General features: G+C 41.2%; 1 protein-coding gene across 3 annotated transcripts in view; it reads left to right on the top strand.

Annotated features, from left to right (window-relative positions):
• Positions 1 to 21844, top strand: part of SACS (sacsin molecular chaperone) — a 95976-nt gene that overhangs the window by 19040 nt on the left and 55092 nt on the right. For all 3 annotated transcript variants that reach the window (XM_044249415.1, XM_044249417.1, XM_044249414.1), the window contains exon 2: positions 2246 to 2765. In XM_044249415.1, the coding sequence (XP_044105350.1) occupies positions 2731 to 2765 (35 nt within the window). In that variant the 5' untranslated portion in view covers positions 2246 to 2730. The remainder of the gene's footprint in view (positions 1 to 2245; positions 2766 to 21844) is intronic.

Below are 21844 nucleotides of genomic sequence, written 5' to 3'. Positions count from 1 at the left end.
TTTCCTTGGAATTTCACCTTTTATCATAAATGTTTATGTAAAACTTGTGTCTGTTGTATGATACATTTATGTTTTATGGTTATACTTAAAACAACATTTTAATTGACAAAATATTTTTTATTTAAAAGACATTGGATTAATTCCTACTCTCAGAATTGTTATTTATTTATAAATATATATAAAAATATAAACATTTATTTATTTATTTATAAATATATAAAAATATAAACATTTATTTATTTATTTATAAATATATATAAAATAAATATAAACTTATTTATTTATTTATTTCACACACACACACACACACACACACAGAGCACAATCAGGGGGAGGGGCAGAAGGAGAGGGAGAAGCAGACACCCTACTGAGCAGGGAGTCTGATGCAGGGCTGGATCCAAGATCCTGGGATCATGACCAAGCTTAAAGGCAGATGCTTAACCGACTGAGCCACCCAGGCACCCCGTACATTCAGAACTGCTTATGAGTTAGATCACAGAATGAATTATAGAATTTTAAAGGTGTGGCTTGTCTGGAATCATAGAATTTATCAGGTGTTAGTAACTTATAACACTTATTTCAACCCCTTGTTTTATAGATAAAGAAATTGATTCTAATCTTCTATTTAATACACATAACTTCTCTTAATCTGAACATTTCAAATTGAAGAGTCTAATTTTTGAAATCCATTGTCATATATAAGGCTTTCATCTTCATGCTATATAATTTCTTAATTTTAATTTTTTAATTATAAATTTAAATCTAGAATTTAATTCTTGATACATGGCAATCAAATTTCATTATATATGATTTTATATGAAAGAATAATTAAGATTTTAGATTGGTTTGTTTCAATTAATCTCACTGCTGATGTCTGGTAGTATTTTTATTTTAGCAGGTTACTGGGGAAGTATTTTCAGGGAATAGTTTACAGTGAGTTTTGAGTTATTTTTCTGGGTTTTCATGAAGTCAAGAATCTCTAGTGTTGTAAGTCTAGCTTAGATTACCATCTCTAAATTATGTTTGTCAGCAGGGAAGTATTGTGGACTAACACCAGGAGAATAGGAATTCAGGAGCTGGTTTTGCATTTTCCAGTTTTTCAGTTCCTCGTTGAGTGACTTGAACATAGTTCCTCACCTTCCTGCATCCAAGTGTTAAGTTTCTTTAACATAGTAGCAATTCTGCCTCTCTTGTTCTGTCCACTTTAAAGAACCATTTAAGTGTGGTGCTAAGAGAATACCTTGAAAATTATCAAGTATGTATAAACATGAGAGTTGTATGAATGGGTAGAAAATTCAATCTTATGTGTCCCTCTGGCTTATCACTGTTGCCAAAGGTTATCCTTTATCTTCCTAGTTTTTTTCTTAAAATGTTAGACTGTTGGCAGTCACCAGTGATTACTGGGAATATTACTTAGAAGAAGAAGAAGAAGAAGAAGAAGAAGAAGAAGAAGACGACTTTCACAATCAGAGAAAGACAATTATCATATGATCTCCCTGATACGAGGAAGTTGAGAGGCAACTTGGGGGATTTGGGGAGTAGGAAAAGAATAAATGAAACAAGATGGGATTGGGAGGGAGACTCTTAATCTCACAAAAATCTGAGGGTTGCGGGGGGGGGGGGGGGAGGGAGGGGGGTAGGGAGAGGGTGGTGGGGGTTATGGACATTGGGGAAGGTGTGTGCTATGGTGAGTGCTGTGAAGTGTGTAAACCTGGCGATTCACAGACCTGTACCCCTGGGGCTAATAATACATTATATTAATGTAGAAAAGAAAAAGGAAAAAGACTTTCAGATAGACACATTTTCTTTTCTTTTTCTGGTATAGATGTTTTGCTTTCTACCATGAGTTATATCATATGTAAAGTTGTACCTTTGGATTTAAAGATATTGTTTCTGAAAAAAGGCACATCGTGTGAAGTACGTATTTCACTTGAAAGAAGCCAGGGCAATAGAGAAATGAGAAGAAATGCATGGGGAGTGAGAACATGAAACTAAATTAAGTGGACATGTTTTTTGTTTATAGTGTCTGCCATGTGTAGTTACACATGTGCGCTTGTGGGTTGTGAGGTGAAGGATAAATGCTATGTCATTTGGCAGGGCCGTAGTGCAACCAGCAGTTTATAATTAGAAAGTCGCTGGATGTAAGAGCCATGGCTGCCTTCCACAAGGAATTACATTTTTAGTGCATTTACTCTGAGTACTTCTCCCGACTCCTTCCCTGAAACTTCCTTGATTTTTCTTTCAGGATCCAAAAGTGATGTGGCAATGCACGTATCGCCAGACCAAGAAGAAAGGCTCTTGCCAGTGAATGTTTTACATCCGCTGAGATGAGGGTGAGAAACACGGGGCCCAAGAGCTTCTACAACATTTCTCCTCACCACCTTCAAAAAGAAGTACAGGAGATTCTCAGATGAAAATAGTTTTTTTTCTGCTGTGGAGGAAAACCCCAAACCATTACCTTAATAATATTTTACCTTAAAAACTTCTGTGGGTGTCCAGATCGGAAGGCATCACCCAGGGAGGCAACCACTTTTAGACTGGAGAGTCTTACCTGAAGGAACACAACAAAACATAGCAATGCTTCTGGGCATCAGATGATGAATGGACACTGAGGGAAATACAGGCTTCTTGCCCGCCAGGCAGAGCTGAGTGTGGAGTACACGTTTAAAGGAAACACAAACGAAAGACTTTGAAGACAGAAAAATAGTTTCATGACTTTCACAGACACATATGCCAGAAGTGATGATGGAGACCAAGGATAATAGGTAAATGGGTTAATGTTTTAAATTACAACAATTTGCATTGATTTTTTTTAAGGCTTATTGGGTTTTCCCAAATGAAACATAGATAAACAAAAACAGATGAAAACTTTCTAGAGATAAAAGTGAGTCAACTGTAGATACTTCAGCTGTAACCTGGAATTATGTCTGTAACAATTCAAGCCAAGGGTTGAAAATCATTCCTTATCTTTGTCCAGATGGTTTTTGGATTTTTTGTGTTCTGCTGTGGGTGTTGTAATGGGCAGTTGATTAGATGTATCTCATTTTCTCTTTCCTCAAGTGTATATGTAGTGCCTCTTACTGGCCATGTGATTATTTGGAAAATATTAAATTAAAAACTGTGAAATACCTAAAATTGTATCAAATAATTTGGGAAAGAAGAGAGAGAGAGAAAGAAGTCTGCATTTACTTTGTCAACTTTGGTAAAAACAAAGTTCATTCCTTTCCTCAAATTTAGTTGCTATTTTATAAGGACATATACATTCTTGAGGACTTACATAAAAATAGAACATTTACAATTACCCCTTAGATTTCTATGTGTTCTTTTTCTCTTAAGGATCTAACAAAACACTCTTCCATTGATTTGGAATGCTGCATTCAAACAGTACTCTTAATAAATAAAATTTTAGTGCCATTAAAGACCAGATAAGCCTTCTCATCTTGTAACCGAATGATATCAACAGATGAAAAGACTTTTCAAATTTGGCTTTGAAATTGAGAGAGAAAAAGAAAAGTATTTGTTTTTATCTTCCAAAAATTTCCAAAATAAAAATTTTAAAATGTTTTATTTGTTAGCTAGTGGATATAAGTGTAGCTTTTTCAGTGGAAATTGCTTCCTAGCAAATGAGAATTACTTTAGTGATTGCTTCTTATTTAAATATGTGATTGCATGCAAATGTTGAGACTACTTAGAGGATTTGGTCTTTATTGGCCAATTAGAATAGTTGACCATTTTCCGTATTTTCTAGTATAATAAGAAGGCATATGTAAGGTATCTAAGATAACATTATTGATGCTAAATTGTTTAAATCTGTGAAAAACATCCTTAGGTAGCACCATACTTGCCATCTCACAGTGCTTCTGAAGATTTTTGTTTTTGACCTGTTAAAAGTGCTTTAATATAATGCCTTCTCCGTTGTAAAAGTAAAACTACTAAGGAGTTTTAGTTTTTCAAACTAAAAGGTGAATTCATTTTCATACAACTTGGCAGTTGACTGATTTGTTAGACATACTGCCATTTATAAGTTTATTTTAAAGAGCAGTGTTTATGTAGTTAAACCACTCGTGTCAGTAAATATAACTCTCCAGCAATCAGGATCGATGTTAAGCATCCAACAGAAGTTGAAAAAAACCAATGGATTCTATTGCCTTTGCAATCACCAGCTGATATATTCTATTTATAGCTAAAAAAAAAGTATATTAACTTTGGGTGTATCTTTGTAGATTATGTAGGCTTTGGTAGTGTAGAATTTTCTCAGAACTGATGTGTTTATTTTACTTAAAGCTTATTTACTCATTTACTTAAAACCAGAATGTCAGTGACTGGATATACCAAGTGTGTGACTACACAGAGTGGAGTACATGGGCTGAGGGTCAAAATATCCATCTTAATACCATTTTTGTAAGTATACACTTTTAGTAAGGCTTTTAAAACCTATCTTATTAGGACCACAAATCTATACAAGTTGATTGCCTTTTTGTTCCTGGGGCAAGATGATAATTTTTAAAGCTGAAAAAGATCCAGTCTGGGCTTCTTGAGCTTTGGGGCATTGTATCCCGAGTTCCTGGAGGGGCATGCGTGTGGTGGGGGCTCACGCAGTCACGGCATCAGCAACTCAGGTCCTTACTAGGGTACTGACTTTGTGTAAATGTTTTGCCAAAGGAAGTTAGATTGTCTAATAAGCAATATCAAGTGCTATGCTCAAATAAAGGGAAATGTATTATTGGATATACCATCTGGATATTTAAACTAAGAGTTGGGACTTAATCTCACCTGTTGAAGGCTGCTGAGGGATTGGTTCTCTCTCCTCGGCCATCAGGAAGAGTCTGGAGTTTCATATGTGCCAGTGTAGAAGCAGAATCCAGGATATGGGAAGGTTTGGGGAAATTGTCCTGTATGATGCCTAGGAAACAGTTCTAGTTACAGTGTGCTAAGAAGTTTCACAGATCTGGTATTGATTCAGGCTGGTGTGATGCCTGAGATAATTTCTTACGGGTTTTGTTTGACAGATAAGAAAACTGAAAGTATGTGACTCGTCCAAACTCATAGGTTTAGTTAAAGAAAAAATTTTTCTGGCACTTGTTAAAATGGTAAGGAAGACTTCCTTCAGTACCGTTGCAAGAGGTGTCAAGACCATTGCAACAGGGGAGAGAGATTGGGCTCAAATCTGAATAGAGCAAAGGCAACCGGAGGTATATAGCCAATGAGCAGAGTGAGGGGAAAATTAATAAGAGGAGATATCCAGTGTAAGGGCATTCTGGCTAACCCAACTTGACAGAATTCTTGCCGAAGGCAGGCCAGGGTGATCAGGGATCAGGGTATTTGGTTAAATGTTGAGGGTAATCAGATATTAAGGGTACAAAGATTTTTTACTAAACTGATTTAGCAGTTTTCCTGTTAAGAGACAGAGCCCAAGGGCAAGGTCTCACGGAAAAGAGGGCTCAGAGGTGCCTTCTAAAGTTTAGTCATGGAGAGAGTCCAGGTTCAAGCTGGTTCAAGCCTAGTGTGACAGGACCTGCCTCTCCCATCTTCCTCCAGGGTCTACCCAATATGTCTGGCTCGACATCTAACCTGGGGATTACAGGAGAGCATTTTTAGTTAGGATCCTCCAAATAAACCGCTGCTCTTAAAATCATGCTCTCAGCTAAGATGTATTGAGAATTTATTACGTGCCAGGTACTGGGAATACATCAGGGAATGAGACTGATACAGATACCAACTTTTGTGAATCTTATATTCTAGCAGGGAAAAACAGAAAACAAATAATAAATGTAATACATAACTTCATTATATGGTATCTTACATGATGGAACCAAAGGAATGGTAGGCCAAGAAAAGGAGGTGGGAGTCTGACGGGGTTGTACGGAACGTGTGTCACAATTTTAAATAGGAAGGTCAGGACAGACTCCACAGAGAAGATGAAATCTGAGCAAACACTTGAAGGAGGGGAAGGAATAGTCATAGTCATATAGGGGAAGAATGTTCCAGACAGGGGAACCCATGCAAAACTCCTAGGTGGGAGTTGCCTGGCGTGTTCCAAGAATAAGGAGGTGATGGGCATGCTGGAGTGAAGTGAGTAAAGGCAAAGTTGATGGTGATGAATGTCAACAACCTCATTACGATGGGTGTTGTGCTATTTTCCCCAAAACAATCAATTCCCTAATTCTCCAGCTGACACTAGCAGCCAAGAATTAGCACAGACCCTAGAAGTTAAGGGCTCAGTCCTGCAAGACTGCCCCACTTGAGGGGCCAGACACAGATGCGATCTCTAGGCAACCCAACTATAAATTCAGGGATTCCCATGATGCCTTTCCTCAGGTTCAATAATTCACTCAAACAACTCAGAACTCAGTGCTTTACTCATGATTACAGTTTATTGTAAAGGATATGATTCAGTAACGGACATTTGGAAGAGATGCATGGGGCAAGACTTGGGGGCAGTGGGTGTGCAGAATTTCCATGCCCTCTTATCGCTTTGATGTGTTCACCAATGGGGTGAACTTCCTCCTGTTGTTTCAGAGTTTTGTTTTTTTTTGTTTATTTCAGAGTTTTTATTGAAGTTTGATTCTGTAGGCACACTTGATTAAATCATCAGTGATTGAACTCAATCTCCAGCCCCTCTCCCTTCCCTGGAGTCAGGGGGTACAGCTGAAAGTTCCAAACCTCTAATTGCATGATTGGTTCCTCCACCTCTAACCACTGATCTTGAAGCAACTTGGGAGCCCTGCCCTGAGTAGTTTCATCAGTATACAAAAGATGCTACTGTCCTCAGGAAATTTAAAAGCTCTGTGCCAGGCCTAGAAGATAAAGACCAAATATGTATTTTCTATGACAGCCCACTAGGAATAAGAAAGATTCAGATGGGAAAGCGAAGTCCTGTCTTCAGGAGAGCAGGCAAATAAGCTGAGTCCAAGTGTATGAAACTAAGCCCAGACAGGGAAGATCAAGTAGGCAGTAGAGGGCCAGGAAAACAAGCCAGAACTTGTACTTCTCATGAGGGGCAGGAGTGGATTCAGGCTTCAAGCCATGGGTCTAATGGCAGTGACCCAGAACCAGAGCCAGGGCGATTGGTGTCCAAAGAAAGAACAAGTGGATTAGAACACCTCCTTAGTTTCAGTAGTTCATGAGTATAAATAAGGTCAGTTAATATTTACATCTGTATCTCCACGGCTCTAAGCCTTCACCTGCTGGACAAGACCTTAACCCCCAAGCCCCACTAGGCTGCTTAAATTCATCCCCAGCTATTTCTGGGACTCCTCAGGTGGTGACATCTTATATGGGCTCTGGGATGAATTTGTTCATGTTCTTTCCTCTTGAGCCTCTCAGTCAAGGGGACTTGTCAAGTCCTGTGCAGCTGGGGTTTCTGTAAGACATTATTCCCTGCACCCAGTGGACACCTTGAACCCCAAAACAACTCTGAAACTTGGGGAGAGGACAGTAAGGGGAGATGAATGGCTTTGCCCAAATCCTGTGCTGAGTTTGTTTTTTTAGGAGGGAGGCAGTCATGGACTTAGTCTTATTCCTTGTTTCATAAACATTGTGCCTGAGTTTCTGTTCTCATAGGCTTAAAACCAGTCCCTTATATATGGGCAGACGGGGGAGGATGAGTCCTGTCCTGCCTCTTCTGCACCGTCTCTCTCTGTCCTCACTTCTCCTTAGATACCTCTGCATCCAAACAAAACAAACTCAGAACAAATATCTTTCCACCTCCTTTCAGGGAAAGGAAATAGAATGAATAGAATGTAATGGAAAGAGTAGCAACGTTTGAGCCAGATATATTTGGTTTGAATCTCAGCTTCATTATTTACTAGTTATGTAGCCTTGAATAGGTTACTTTTTCTTAATATGGGGATCATAATGCCTACAGTAATGTTGGGTTAGAGATCATGAATGTAAAGCACTTCACATAGTAGTTGACCCAGAATGCCTAAGAAAAGGTAACACTTGTTATGATGACTTCTGTTAAGCAGTAAAAATTCAACTGAGTAATTTAAAAATTCAAATTGGCTTTGTTGAATGATTCATGAGTTAGGCAGCATCCCTTCCAGCAAATAGAAAGGAGGTCCATTAGGCTGTATGAAAGGAAAGGTTTTTAAAGGCAGAGAGGGAGTGGAAAAAAGGAAATTATTAGCTAAGAATGTATTGTCTGAGGCAAGGTCACTCTCCTAAGGGGAACGGAAAGGGTCTATCAGTATATTTCCTAGTTCTGACCAGGAAATTCCATGTTGACTGGTTAAAGGTTACATTCTGGGGGAGAGTGAAACTGCAGTTGGATTAGGTATTACGTCTTGGTTTGCGATGTGATGCCCTTAACATAAGTGACTCCATTTTGGGCTTGATGTTTTGTTTTCAACAGTCTCTTATCCAAAAACTAGCGCTAAGTCTAGCCATCTGTAATGGCTTCCACCACCACCAGGTGTTACAAGGATGGTGCTGCCTACCACCATCCCAGCTAACGAGCAGCTGTAAACCAGACTGTCTTACTCCTCTTGGTTGGTTATGGGGATTTTGCTTCCTACCACTATCATCCCCTGAATGTGTCCACGTGTGTCAGTATCTGGCCATCCAATAGGAAGCACAAGGTACATAGGGAACAGCTGGGGAGAATCCTGGTGAACACCAAATAGTACCTTTAGGGAAAGAAGCATCAAAAGGCAGCAGGGTGATTTGGGACAGTTGGTGGTCCTCACCAAGTGGTAATGAAAAGGCCAACTTGGTTTCCCACCGTGGGTTCTGCAGCAATGTCCATTTCCCTGGTTCCTGAGGGAGGGAAAACTCAGTCTGCATGTGTGATTCTAAGCCCTTCAGTGGAGTATTCACAGCCTAGGGTCTGGTCTGCAGCAGGTGACTCACCATTGCTGTGAGCTTCATAGCAGTCAGAAATCCATCTTCAGTGACCAAGGGAAGGGATTTGGCGAGGGATGGAGGATGAATGCTTTGGGTTATTTGCCGGCCAATCAGGCATGCTGCTGCTTTTCAGAGTAGCAAATCTGATTCACTTTCTCTTTCATACTCTGAACTGGCAGCCGTGCTGTGGTGAGTGGTCTATAGACAGGGTCGCCACAGCTACTTAGGATAAGCCAAGGGCTTACATGCAAAGGTGAAAAGGGATGAGAAATTGCTGAGGGACCTGGCAGCTAAGGCACTGTTACCTCCCAAGACCTGAGGGACTAGGGTAGAAATAATTGCCGAATCTTGAAGGACAAAGCATCATATCTTGGAGCAACATCTCTTGGAAAGGGTAGTGACCTTTGGTTGAAAGACACAGTCAGACCGTGGTGAGGCTGTGTGATGGGTGTTGGGGGAACAAATTCTTTGACATCACTCTCATCCCTCACTTCCACCCTCTGTTGGGTCTCCTGTTGGTCAACTCAGCCTACAGTAAAAGTGCCCTGAGGCCCCACTGATGCAGTCTGAGGTAAGCAAGGTGGAGAGAGGACGTAAGGGGCGGTGCAATATTTAGTATATGTGGAGAGAAGCCTGGGCTTTCATCTTCTTCAGCCATGATTGGCAGAAATCCCATGCCTGGCCTTGGTGCCGCTTCACCTCCTTTAAAAATATGTTATCACGAAAACTTTTAGGCATGCATAGAAGTAGAAGAAACCATTACAATGAATACCCATAAAATTAAATACTTATTGAAATTCTGATGAATTTGTTCATACCCCTCTTTCTCTTCACTTCAGCATGTTGAAGCAAATCCTACACTATTTTGTGGTGGTCTTGGTGGCCCTGGGGGGGGGTTGCTGTGCGGTGGCATTTTTCCAACTGCTGGGGTCACCCTGAAGGAGCCCTGAAGGCTTCTCCACTCCCAATAGGTGTGTGTTGAAGGAGGGAGCTCTTTGTGTGGGACCAGAGGAAGTTCTCTGCCATCACCCAAAGCTATCGAAAGGGAGAAGGGGGAGCGATAACACAGTAGAAATACATTCATTATTTAACATTTATAGGTATTGGAATCATTACCCCTTAAACACTCATTGGGAAGGCCCTCTTCACTGAAAAACCAGCTGATAGGTTTTTCTTGAGAAGAATGTAAAGTTACTTTATTACCCAGTATGAAACATTAGGGTTTTAGATTATCTCATTTACTGACTCTCCCAAGACAGAAAATAATTCCATATAGAAATGATAACTTGAGTCAAAGTGACATAAGATATATATATATATAATACACATATATACATATATATACACACATATGTATATATATGTACATATATATTTAAATTAAGCAGTAGGAAAAATGCCTTATATATGAATCCTTAATATAAATTATTCTAATTTCTAATTTGTTATGATTGAAAGCCACAACCATAAGAAAGACAGTACAGAAACAAAACACGAATTCTTTTCAGAGCAGAACACAATTTGAAGCCTACAGCAGCTCCTAGACCAAGTAAATAGGTTCTATCTAAAATCCCTCATAGAGGGGCCCCTGGGTGGCAGTGGGTTGAGCCTCTGCCTTCGGCTCAGGTCATGATCCCAGGATCCTGGGATTGAGCCCCACGTCTGGCTCTCTGCTCAGTGGGGAGCCTGTTTACCCCGCCCCCCCACCTCTCTGCCTGCTGCTCTGCCTACTTGTGATCTCTGTCTGTCAAATGAATAAATAAAATCTTAAAAATAAATAAAAATAAATAAAAATAAAATCCTTCATAGAATGAATAGAGAAAAAAAAATCCCCTGGAAAATCTTTGAAAATGTAAAAAACAGGAAAGCTGTAAAAAAATGCTTGTGTATTATTGTGACCCCTGGCATAGGTGGGTATAGCCAAACAGTTGGACATTTTGACATAAATTCACTTGCTCCCTCCTCCCCAAAAGGAAAAGCAAAAAACAACAGAAGAAAGGAATGGCCCCTTCTCATGTTACAAGAAAATGCTGGCTAAATGCAGAGTCCAAGGAACAGATTTCAGACACTGTAATTTATTCTTTCTTTTAATCTGCAAGGAGAAGAAAGAAAGAAAATATATTCTTCCAAGAGAATGCACTACAGAGCCTTTGTACAGGTTTACTGCCCTTTTTCCTTTTTTTAATTAGGGAAGGCTTAGCTCAAAACTTCAGCTGAGTTACAGAGAGAGGACAGGTTTCCAGGGAGAACATGTGCTTTGAATACATCCTATTAAGTGCAGAGGCAACTGATTGTTTCTCTCTGCCCACTGACCAGTCACTGAAAAAGGCAAACATGTCTCCATTTTGTTGCTGAATGATACCTTATCCTCATATTCTTTGGACCCATAGGCAGTGTCACGGTAAGAGCTTATTAAAAACCCTTTCTTTCCTATTTTGGAACAGGTAAATTATCAGTTTGCATTTTGGAAGTAAGTGCCATGGGTGTTACCAATTTACTTAAACTTACGTAGTGAAGACTGCTCTCAGGGTTAAGGACCTTGAGCCCATGCCTTTCATTGGGAAACTAGATTCTCCATGAATTAAGTTGACTTCTGAACCTGCTGTGTCCAGGCAGCTGACCGATGAAGCCACGCTTAGCTGTTGGTGGTTTGTTTCCACCTTGAGGTCTTTAAAATGGAATAATGAACATTTTTTAAGTTAATATCTTTCTCACGGGTAGTCACAGATTACAAAATGTTAGTTTTAGGGGCACCCGGGTGGCTCAGTGGGTAAAGCCTCTGTTTTCAGCTCAGGTCATGATCCCAGGGTCCTGAGATCGAGCCCCACATCAGGCTCTCTGCTCAGCAGGGACCTGCTTTCTCTCTCTGCCTGCCTCTCTGCCTACTTGTGATCTCTGTCAAATAAATAAATAAAATCTTTAAAAAAAAAAGATGTTTGTTTTAAAATTCATTATTCTCACAATTAAAAAGAATTTTTAAGGTTAAGGAATTTTAAATTTAAGGAACAAATTCAGTTGCAAGTACTGATTGGGAAGAGCACACTTGAGCTGCCTGTCAAGGGTCTTCTGCTCCAGAGTCTCCCCAGCAGCTGCTTCACCAGATCTCAAATGAACATCCTACCCGTATGAATGGTAGGTACTTGTACAGGCAAATGGTTTGAGATCACCCATATAGTAAGAGAAAAAAGAAATGCATAGAGGCTCCTGGTGGGCTCAGTCGGTAGAACATATGACTCTTGATCTTGGGGTCATAAGTTTGAGCCCCACAGTGAGTACAGAGATTACTTAAAAAAGTGTACAGGACAGCAGAGAAACCAGCTGATATGTAGGGGTCTTTCAGCAACTAAAGGCCTTAGAACGGTAAGCGCTAACAATATTGACCAAAAAATTTCTTTAGATTCTGAACAAGTGTCAATCATTTCTTCATCCTCTGATCTTCTGTAGGCAGAATCCCAACCTCCCTTTGGCCCTGTTGCCTTTTTTTTTTAAACTCTTGCTTTTCCCAGACTTAGGTGCTTAGGTGTTGTGAAGGAGTATTCCTCTTCCCAAGGTGTGAAAAATTATTTTGGAGTTTGCGATGAAAGGCTAGACCAGCTCACGGCTTTATCTAATGCCGGTTTATTAATATCTGTCCATTAAGAGAATTATTACAGAAAATAAAAAAGATAATAAGGACTCACTTTTCCTATAATTTTACTTTCCACACAGGATGCAAAGTGTTCGTAGGGAATGGTCATCAGAAGCCAAGGATGTGAAGTCCACAGCATTCTCATTTTCAGCAGTGAATATTGTGGGACATAGAATTACATATGAGAGATGATAAGCATGTAAGGTTACGTATAAAGTAGTTTATAAATAAAGAAAATTCATGCCTTCTTCCATTTCTCGTCAGTGAAGGTTAAGTACTGAAGATGCTCAGGAAGGTGGAGGTCTGGTCTCATTGGCTCAGCTGGCGGAAGCCTTCTGCTCTTCCGGCTGGACACTGATTCAGGGGGAGGATCTCAGCGGCATCCTTGATCAGGTTCTTCCGATCTCTGAGGTGTTTTATATCTATCTCCTGAAATGTGAAGGAGTGTTTCCAACTTCCCATTCATGCACTTAACAACTGAAACATAAGATTAGTGCTTCCTGCATGTAAGATCCGAGTCTGAGGATCTAGTTTTTCAGCAGCTCTTCAGAGGAGGAGATCTTGTAATTACTCTGCTTCCCTATCTCAGTCCTTATGCACTCCATATGCACTGACCAGGTGTGTGCCAGGTCCCAGGGGGTGTGGAAGAGGGATATTGAGACCTGTTTCCTGTTCTTAAAAGGTCCCCGGTCTCCAGAGAGGGATGCAGCCATGTAAATAACTGGTTTATGTAATGTGGGAAGACCTGGGATAGATGGACATGCAGAGTATTATGAGAGAATATGGAAGGGCACATAAGGTTTATTTGTCATGGACCTATTTCCATTTTTCCTTAAACAGTTTTGGGTAGGGAGGGAAGGTTTCACAACTGAAGAGGTATTTGAGCTGGGCCACCAAGGATAGGTAATGCACTTAACACATAAGGAGGAGGCAGATGCTGCAGGAGGAAACAGAATGTGCGAGAAATGTGCATTTAAAAAAAAAAAGTGCAAAGACATGCTTCAGCACTCTGGGGGAATATTCAGGAAAGAGAGGAAGGGACAAGGCTGGGAAAATGAGCCTGTCTTTGAAGCATTTGAACTTTATCATGTGGGTAACTTAAGTACTGAATATCATAGTGATGGGCAGAGATTTAGTCATACTCCATTGGAGGATAAGATTGTTATTATCAGTATTATCTTATTATATTATATTGCTATCTATATTATCTATATATTATCTATGCTTTCCTTATTTAAAAATTTTGTGTTTCTTAAGGACTATTCATTTTTAGAAGCAGTGAGTAAATAGACAGGAAAGGAATAGAAAGGAAATCTTCCTTTTTAACTTATAACTATTTCATTTATCCAATGAGATCAAGAAAAAATTTGAAATGGTTTGAGAAATGAGCAAAATGTAGAATTTTAACAGATTAAGCTTCTATTTAATTGTAGTACTCGTGTAAGGTCCAGTTGTTTTGTTTTTTAATGGATTCATTCTCAATGTTCCTTAAACGACTCCCCTGACCTATTTCTATCTAGTGTTTTCTTTGTGTGTCCCCTCCAGTGGAGGTTGCCTGCCAACTACTATAATTGTTCCCTAAGATAGCATGTGTGTGCAAGCATTTATAAATCCCTCTGTGTGAGGAAGACTGTGGCTTGCTTCTCTTTTACTAAAACAAAGAAAAAAAATACAGTGTTATTTTCCACAAAATTCTGCAATTTTGTGGACGTGGCTTACATGATTCATATTTCCAAGTTATTATGGCATTGGCTCTGCACAGAGATAAAATAATACTCTTTGAACTTTTCATTATTGTCATTTCAAGTCAGATATTTAGAGATGGGATGCATAAGAAGATGTTCTCTATTTTTCAAAGTCTTCAGTGAATTTAAGCAAGAAATATGCAAAACAAATCACGACAAAAATAATAAGATTTCCATTTATTTTCCACAAATAAACTCATATTTCCTAAGTACTTTATGGCTAGAAGATGTTAGTTTAATCAAGTTATGATTTGGGATTCTATTTGAGACACCATTTCAAAGCTAAATAAAAGGGACTGCATTTTAAAATAACTAACTCAATTGATGATCATTAACTAAATAGAAGCAATTAATTGTAAAATCTTCCCCTTTTTGACTGGATATCTACATCTCTATTCTGTAACTCACACTTGCATATTCATCACATTACATTTAGAAGTGCTCTCCAGTGTGTGTGTGAGTGAGCTTGCATGTGCGTACATCCCGCTAGCCTATAAAATTGCCACATGTTTGGAATACAAGACTGTGATCTGCCCTTAGGAGGGAGCCTAGGAGGGGCCTGGGTGGCTCTTGATTTCAACTCAGATCGTGATCTCAGGGTCCTGGGATCCAGCCCGGTGTTGGGCTCTGTGCTCAGTGGGGAGTCTGCTTAAGATTCTCTTTCTCCTTCTCCTTCCGGCCCTCCCCCTTTCTCTCTCTCTTTGCCACAGTAAATAAGTAAGTCTTTTTTCTTTTTTTTTCTTTTAAAGAAGGGAACCTAGGACATGGTTCACTGTTGTCCCCAAACACCATCCTCGCTGTTACTTAAAATAACCGACTGTCTTTGTGATACGATTTCAGAGGCAGTCGGGTGATGAAACTTCCCAAGTGAAATGTTTCCCCTTCCTCAGTTCTGGAGAGCAGCACAGAACAAGGGAAGTTGAACCGAGACCTGAGTTCTAATGTTGACACTTGCCATTTGCAAGGAAGCCTCAGACAGATTATTTACCTTCTCTGGGTCCTGAGTCCTGACTTCTAAGTGTGGATGATAATGTCTTCTTTGCAAGTTCATTAAGGAACTAAATGTGATGGTGGGTGTGAAGGACTCGACTTGCAGCTGGTGGGGAGTGCATAAAAATGAGAACTGTTCTAGTTGTTGGGATATATATATTTTGTGGGAGTGAGCCCCAAATTTGTTTGTCTCTAGAGCCACAGAGGTATTTATACATGAAAGCCATTCCCATATTTGGATACTATAAGAGGTCCCTGAGAGTCCTTTTTTTTTTTTTTCCTCCAGAATAAACATCTCTAGTTCCATCAGTAACAACCCCATATGGGGATGTGGGCAGATATTAAAAACCCAGGTTTTGGGTTTGCTCAGAGTGGGGTTAGATCTTGACCCTGTGTGTGGTCTTGGGCAGTTTTGACCTTTCTGAATCTTTCAACATCCACAAGAATAAAATAGGAATAAGAATGTCTCAGAAGGTTTTTGTGAAGATTAAATAAGAAGGGTTTGGTGCCTGGTAAGTACTTAAGTAATGGCAGGTTTTATTATCAGGTATTGTTTTGAGTTTCTCACCATCCCTATTGCTGCTTAAAATGAGCGACTGTCTTTGTGATATGCTTTCAGAGGGAGTCGGGTGACGAAACTTCCCAAAATATGAACCTAGTTCCCACACAGCAGCAGAAATGAAAATCCCCTGTTAAAATACAGATATACTTGTGAGAGAGGTTTTAGCTGTGAAGAATAGCCTTCATTGCCTTCCTATGTGAAGAAGCAAGCAGTAATCAGAGGACCACGCCGTAGCCACTGAGAGTGGGGGGCTGCTGACAACCACCTTTTCTGTCCTGTCCTTCCTAGGGAAGGTCTAAAGATGTGGAAAGACAAATTCTCTCGCTAAACACACAGAGACTTATGAAGGTGCACACAAAGGGAATGCCAGGGTCACTTTGGACTGAGACTGTTCCCATGCCGAAGGATGCCAGGGAGCTAAAGTGTGTCCTAGACCAGCAGGAGAGCCATCACCAGTGCTTAGATAGATCTGCCTGCAAGCTGAGCTCTGCAGCATGCTTGGGGATAAAGATAATGGGGGAAGAAAAGAAAAAAAAAATGTAGCTTCCTAAAATCAGCCAGGAGTGCTGTCTCTTTCCTGACTGGCTCGTGGAGCCATGGCGCTGGTCCAGGAAAGCCCTGTTAACGGAAGGTAGTATCTTGGCATTTGTTGCAACTAATGACTTAGGTAGGTTTTCTTTATTTCAACACTTTTCCTTTTATACAAAAATTATGTGGATTATATTTGCATGTTGTTCCATTCTCAGGTTCCTTATAGGCCGTAGGATAGAGTGCCTGCATATAGAACATGCAAAGTTAATGTCTACTGAACTTGCAGAGCTGGGAGAAGGGGTGAATGGGGTGGGGCACATCAGGAGGAGGTGAGGCTGAGATAAAGGGCTTCAAGAGTTCCCAAGACACCCATTGCTTGATTCTCATTTTTTTTTCCTGGCACTGATTTTGACCGATCAGATGCCCAAGCAAGAGAGAAGGGCGAAGGAAGAGACTAGGGGTGAGAAAAAAGGGGCCTGGAGGCCGCCGTCTTGCAATTCCTGTCTGGCAGCCGTTCCCATGAAGTGATGTACCCCCAAGGTTGGAGCTGCGCTCCTTTATCACCGTACCAGTGCTCAGCGGATAGTGGCGCTACACATCTTTTTATATGAATAAATGAGCACCTCCCAGGTCAGCGACTGACCCATCTCACCTGAAAACAACCCGACAGTCCAGTTATACATGTGAGAACGTGTGCTCAGAACAGGGACAGTCCCCCCCCCCCACCAGCCGGCAGGTGTGAGAACTGGTGGGGTCACACCCTCATTCACTACCACACAAGGGGCAGAGAACGGAGAAGGGTAGAAGGCAAAGAACAACAACTCGGGAAAATAAAGGACAAATAGAAGGAAAATGAACTGACTGGCAGGATATCATTAGCCAGGAGAGGCAGAAAAAAGGGAAAAATGTATTATGGTATTTGCTGCTCCTACTATTTCCATTTCTCTGTTCAATTTATTCGGTTTTATGATGGGAAGGTTTATATCATGAGTTTCCTACTATTATGTCTAGACCTGAAACTCCATTCAAACTTGCTGTTTATGAGCAAGCATCAAATTTATTTTAATATACTTACTGCTAAGCCAGCTGACTCTGTCTCCATGTTTTCTATAAAATATTCCAAGAGAGGATGTTTAATCAAAGGTCACCATAAATGGAAGAACAATTCAGAATTCAGAGGAGTTCACATGTAGTTTTTTGAAATGGCTCAAAATGTGTCACCTTTATAATATCCAGGGGGCTGAGTCATTTTTTCCCCCTTTTTAATGGATTAGTCAATGGACATATGTAAGCATGACTACACTTAAGGCCCCTACTGGTTAATTTTGCTTTGGCAAAGCTGTGTTGAATAATGTAGGATTTTTGGCAACCAGAACACTAAGTCTTATTAAAATTAACAATAGATTCAAAAGCATCATGTAAAATCTGTACAAGCTTACTTTCTCATAATTTTTATGGCACTTTAGGGAATTCAGAGTACTCTCATTGGAAGTAGAAAACACAGGAATGTTAATTCAGAAACATGACATCATTTCCCAAAGCACGTTCAATGTAACTAAAAATAAAACTTAAGCAATTGTGTCTACATTAGCACAAAGAGAAGGGAAGTTTTGTCATTTGTCTGACTTATTGGTTATTAAATGTGGCCTGTTGGATAAATTCTGCCTGAGCTGCCACATTTCTGGTTGTAGACTTCCTTTGCCCTAAAAGAGGTTACTTGGCATAAGGCTTTGAAGGTGGAGCTCAGGGTCCTGGTGGTGCCCGGCTGTCAGCCTGCTCAGGAAGGAGACACAGAAGGGATGAGTGACCAAGGAGGTGGAAACCAAGGTGTTGAGACTTGTGAAACATCAGGTTTCCTGAAGAATATTGAATTTAAAGGTGCAGTGGACATTGAGGGAGGAAGGAGACTAGATGTAAAGGCCACGTGACTGAGCTCAGTGGGTTCATTTGAAGAGCGTGCAAGTGTGGGTGGGAGGGGGGAAAGTAAATCGGGGTCAGTGAGAGATCAGGGTGAAAAGCAGGACCTGGATGTTCTGATAAGGAGTTTGCATTTTGTCTTAATTGTGTATGTATTTGGGACAAACTGTCAGTTGTGACCATCCCAGAAAACGACTTAGAATCTCTTAAGGAATAGTGAAATAAACCACCCGATTCACCAAAAAAGTCAACGTAGCCACATTAAAAATGTTTGTGTGTAGAGGGAATCGACACATAGTGGTATGATGATATATTCACATCAACTACCATGTTACCGTTTTTCTTTTTAAGATGTAACTCACATACTGCTGTTCACCATTTTAAAGGATCCAATTCAGTGGTTTTTAAGGATGTTCACCAGTATGTGTCACTATTCCAGAACATTTTCACAATCCCCCAAAGAAGCCTATTAGCAGTTACTCCTCACTGTTCCCTCTCCCCAGTCCCTGGCAACCAGCGGTCTACTCTCTGTCTCTATGGATTTGCCTACTCTGAACATTTCATACAAATGGAAGCCCATCATGTGTGGTCTTGAGCGCTTGACTCCTTTCACTTAGGATACACTGTTTTCAAGGCTTGGTAAGTTTTCAGCACAAGATGGAGAGATGTACTGGGAAGGGAACTGTGGGGGCTGCAAACCAGTGGTGAGGGGTCACACTGTCTGAGGCTGTTACAGTCTATGTTGTAGTACTGGGGAGCAAAAGAGCATGATTTAGTGATATCCCCACTGCGGAGTGTTAACATGCTTGGGACTTCCTACTTTAGGCAGGACATGGCACAGGGGCAAGAGAAGGACATGCCTGCAGATGGGAAGGGCCTACGGGCCAACCAGGAGGATCTGGGGAGGGCACAGTAGTCCTGATGCAATTCTAGCAGTGTCTGCTGCAAACACTGAAGTCTCTTGTGCAGATGTGCATCACTTAGGAACATCTCTCAGTAAGAGTTATCAGAATGTAGTGGTTTTTTTTAAGATTTTATTTATTTATTTGAGAGAATGAGCACATGAGCATGAGTGGGGGGAGGGGCAAAGGAAGAGGGAGAGCAGATTCCCAGCTGAGTGGGGAGCACAGTGTGGGATATCTATCCCATACGATAGATCCCATGATCCCAGGATCATGACCTGAGCCAAAGACAGATGCTTAGCTGACTGAGCCACCCTGGCACCCCCAGAATGTATTCTTAATCTTAAACCCCAGACACAAATTTTCTGAATGTTTCAGCTGTGAGTTCTCATCAAGATTAAAGAAGCTTCATTGAGGAAGTAAGAGGTGGCTGTGACCTTGCTCTCCCAATCTGCTGGTGGTTTCTTGCCTTGGGAAGGAAGCCAAAGTTGCAGGACCTGTCCTGCTAAATGACCTGTGGGTTGGAGTCAGCTGGCACCTGCAGACTGAGTGTGGGACACTAGGCCACAGGCTCCCCGGAGCACAGTGGAGAACTGGCCAGAGGACTGAAGCCAGGACCCAATCAACAGGCAGAGTCAGAGCCACACCACGGCTGTGGCTGCAGTGAGCCTGGCAGTGCTGCAACCCTGGGATCAGAGGCTGGAAACCAAGACTGGAACAAGGTGGGGGGGGGTGGTATGGATGAACAGATACCCCAGGCATCAGCCTGGGATCCAGGATGCCAGCAGAGTGAACATCCATCCAGTCATGTATTCAGCAGTATTTACTGAGTGCCTGTGGCACACCAGACCCCATCCCGTGCTGGGAAGAGAGCAGTGAATTCAACAGATAGTGACTTTGCTCTCCTGGAGTGGAAAACATGGTGGGTTGAGACAGACATTATAAAAATAAGTAACCGAATATGTATTAGATGATCATGTAGATAGTAGTGTAGTATGGGGATTAGGTAATTTAAGGGGGACTTTGGGAGTGTTGCTCTTTTGTATAGGGTGGTTGGGGAGGCCTCCTGAGAGAGATAATATTTGAGTGCAGACATAAAGGAGGTGAAGGAGTAAGAAATGCCTTCTGGAAGAAGATCATGCCAAACTGGGGAATAACAAGTGCAAAGACCCTGGGGCAGGGAATGTGGTTTGGTGTTTAAGACTGTGGGATGCCATGTGTGGCTGTGGTGGAATGAGCCAGAAGGAAATGAGGCAGGGACCAGGGGAACAATGATTGAGGAGGACATGAGCCCTGGGACCCAGGGGGATTGACTACTAACACCTTATACGCTAAGGACCCTGACTTTTCCTCAGAGTGACATGGGAAGCCACGGGCACCAGCATTTGTCTTCAGCCCACCATTTTGTCTTGATTTGGGGCCTGTTTTCTGTAGCTGTGCTTCCCCAAGGTCCCTCCGTGCTCTTGCATGTTGGTGTGCAGACACTGGATCATCCCTTCATTTCACAGGTAGTCATGTACTGGACTCAGAATTGTCAAAACAGGATTTGTATGTGAGTAGTTGGTTCTAGAAAAGTCTAGAAGAGGGGAGAGGTGATGGGGGTGGTATGGCCAGAGCAGTTGCGGGGATGCAAGGGGAGGTAGAGGAGGAAGTGTGGGGTGCCATAAGAGGCATAAAGACAAAGCTGGTGGAATGCCAACTTAGGAAAAGTACTTAGAAAGGTCACTCTGACAGAATCTGGAGGGGGAATTATCAAACACACAAGGTCGGTAACTCAGGGCTGAGGAAGAGAAGAATGCCAAAGGGAAGAAGGTTCTAGAGATAAGCATAGAGGCATGTGGCTTTCTGCTAGCTGTGGTAAAAGTGTTATTAATGACAGCATTTAACATCCTGTCCTACCCAGACGTCATGGGTATGGGTGCTACCTGCCACCCCGCTCCCCCGATTGCTGTGCATATCCCGCCAGAGCTGCACCTGGCCTTTTAGAATGTGCAGGAGATGAGTGAGAATGTGGAAGTTTCCTCATTTAACTTGTGCACAAGTTGTGTTAAATAGTCATGGTGAGAATGGGCATCCCTGTCTTCTTCCTGACTGTAGGGCAAAATTCTCAGTTTTTCCCCATTAAGGGTGATATTAGCTGTGGGTCTTCGGCTTTTATGATGTTGAGAGGTATGTTCCCTCTATCCCGACTTTGTTGAGGGTTGTCATCAAGTATGGGTGCTGGAATTTGTCAAATTTTTTTTTTTTACTCTCTTAAGAGGATCATATGGTGTTTGTCCTTTCTTTTATTAATGTGGTTGAGTACTCGCTTCGGCAGCACATATACTAATATTAATGTGGTTGAGACACTCCATTTAGAAATTTGTAGTGGGTAAAATACATAGGATTCTGATGAGTACTTCCTTAAATATAGTTTAAGCAGAGTATGGTAATAAGGTGAGTGAGTTAAGGAGAATGAACTAGAATAGCAAATTCTGTTTTCTGTTTTTTTATAGAGAAGAAATCCCTACAGTTTGCCTGTGCGTAAGGGTTGTTTTCTCAATCACCAACGTCGTTGTAGAGCTTCCTTCAGTATGCCTTCTCATTTTGCATGTTTGGTTCCATTCTCAGATGGCATCAAAATGAACAGCACCCTGGCCCATGTCATGTTCCATCCCTTGCCCATCATGGTTCATCATAGGACTTATTTCTGCCTTGCATATTATTTATCTGTGTATTTATT

Source organism: Neovison vison, chromosome 5, assembly GCF_020171115.1.
Source record: "Neovison vison isolate M4711 chromosome 5, ASM_NN_V1, whole genome shotgun sequence".
NCBI classification, from domain to species: domain Eukaryota; kingdom Metazoa; phylum Chordata; class Mammalia; order Carnivora; family Mustelidae; genus Neogale; species Neogale vison.
Note: the sequence above shows the minus strand (reverse complement) of the source record. Positions and strands in the feature narration are given on the sequence as shown.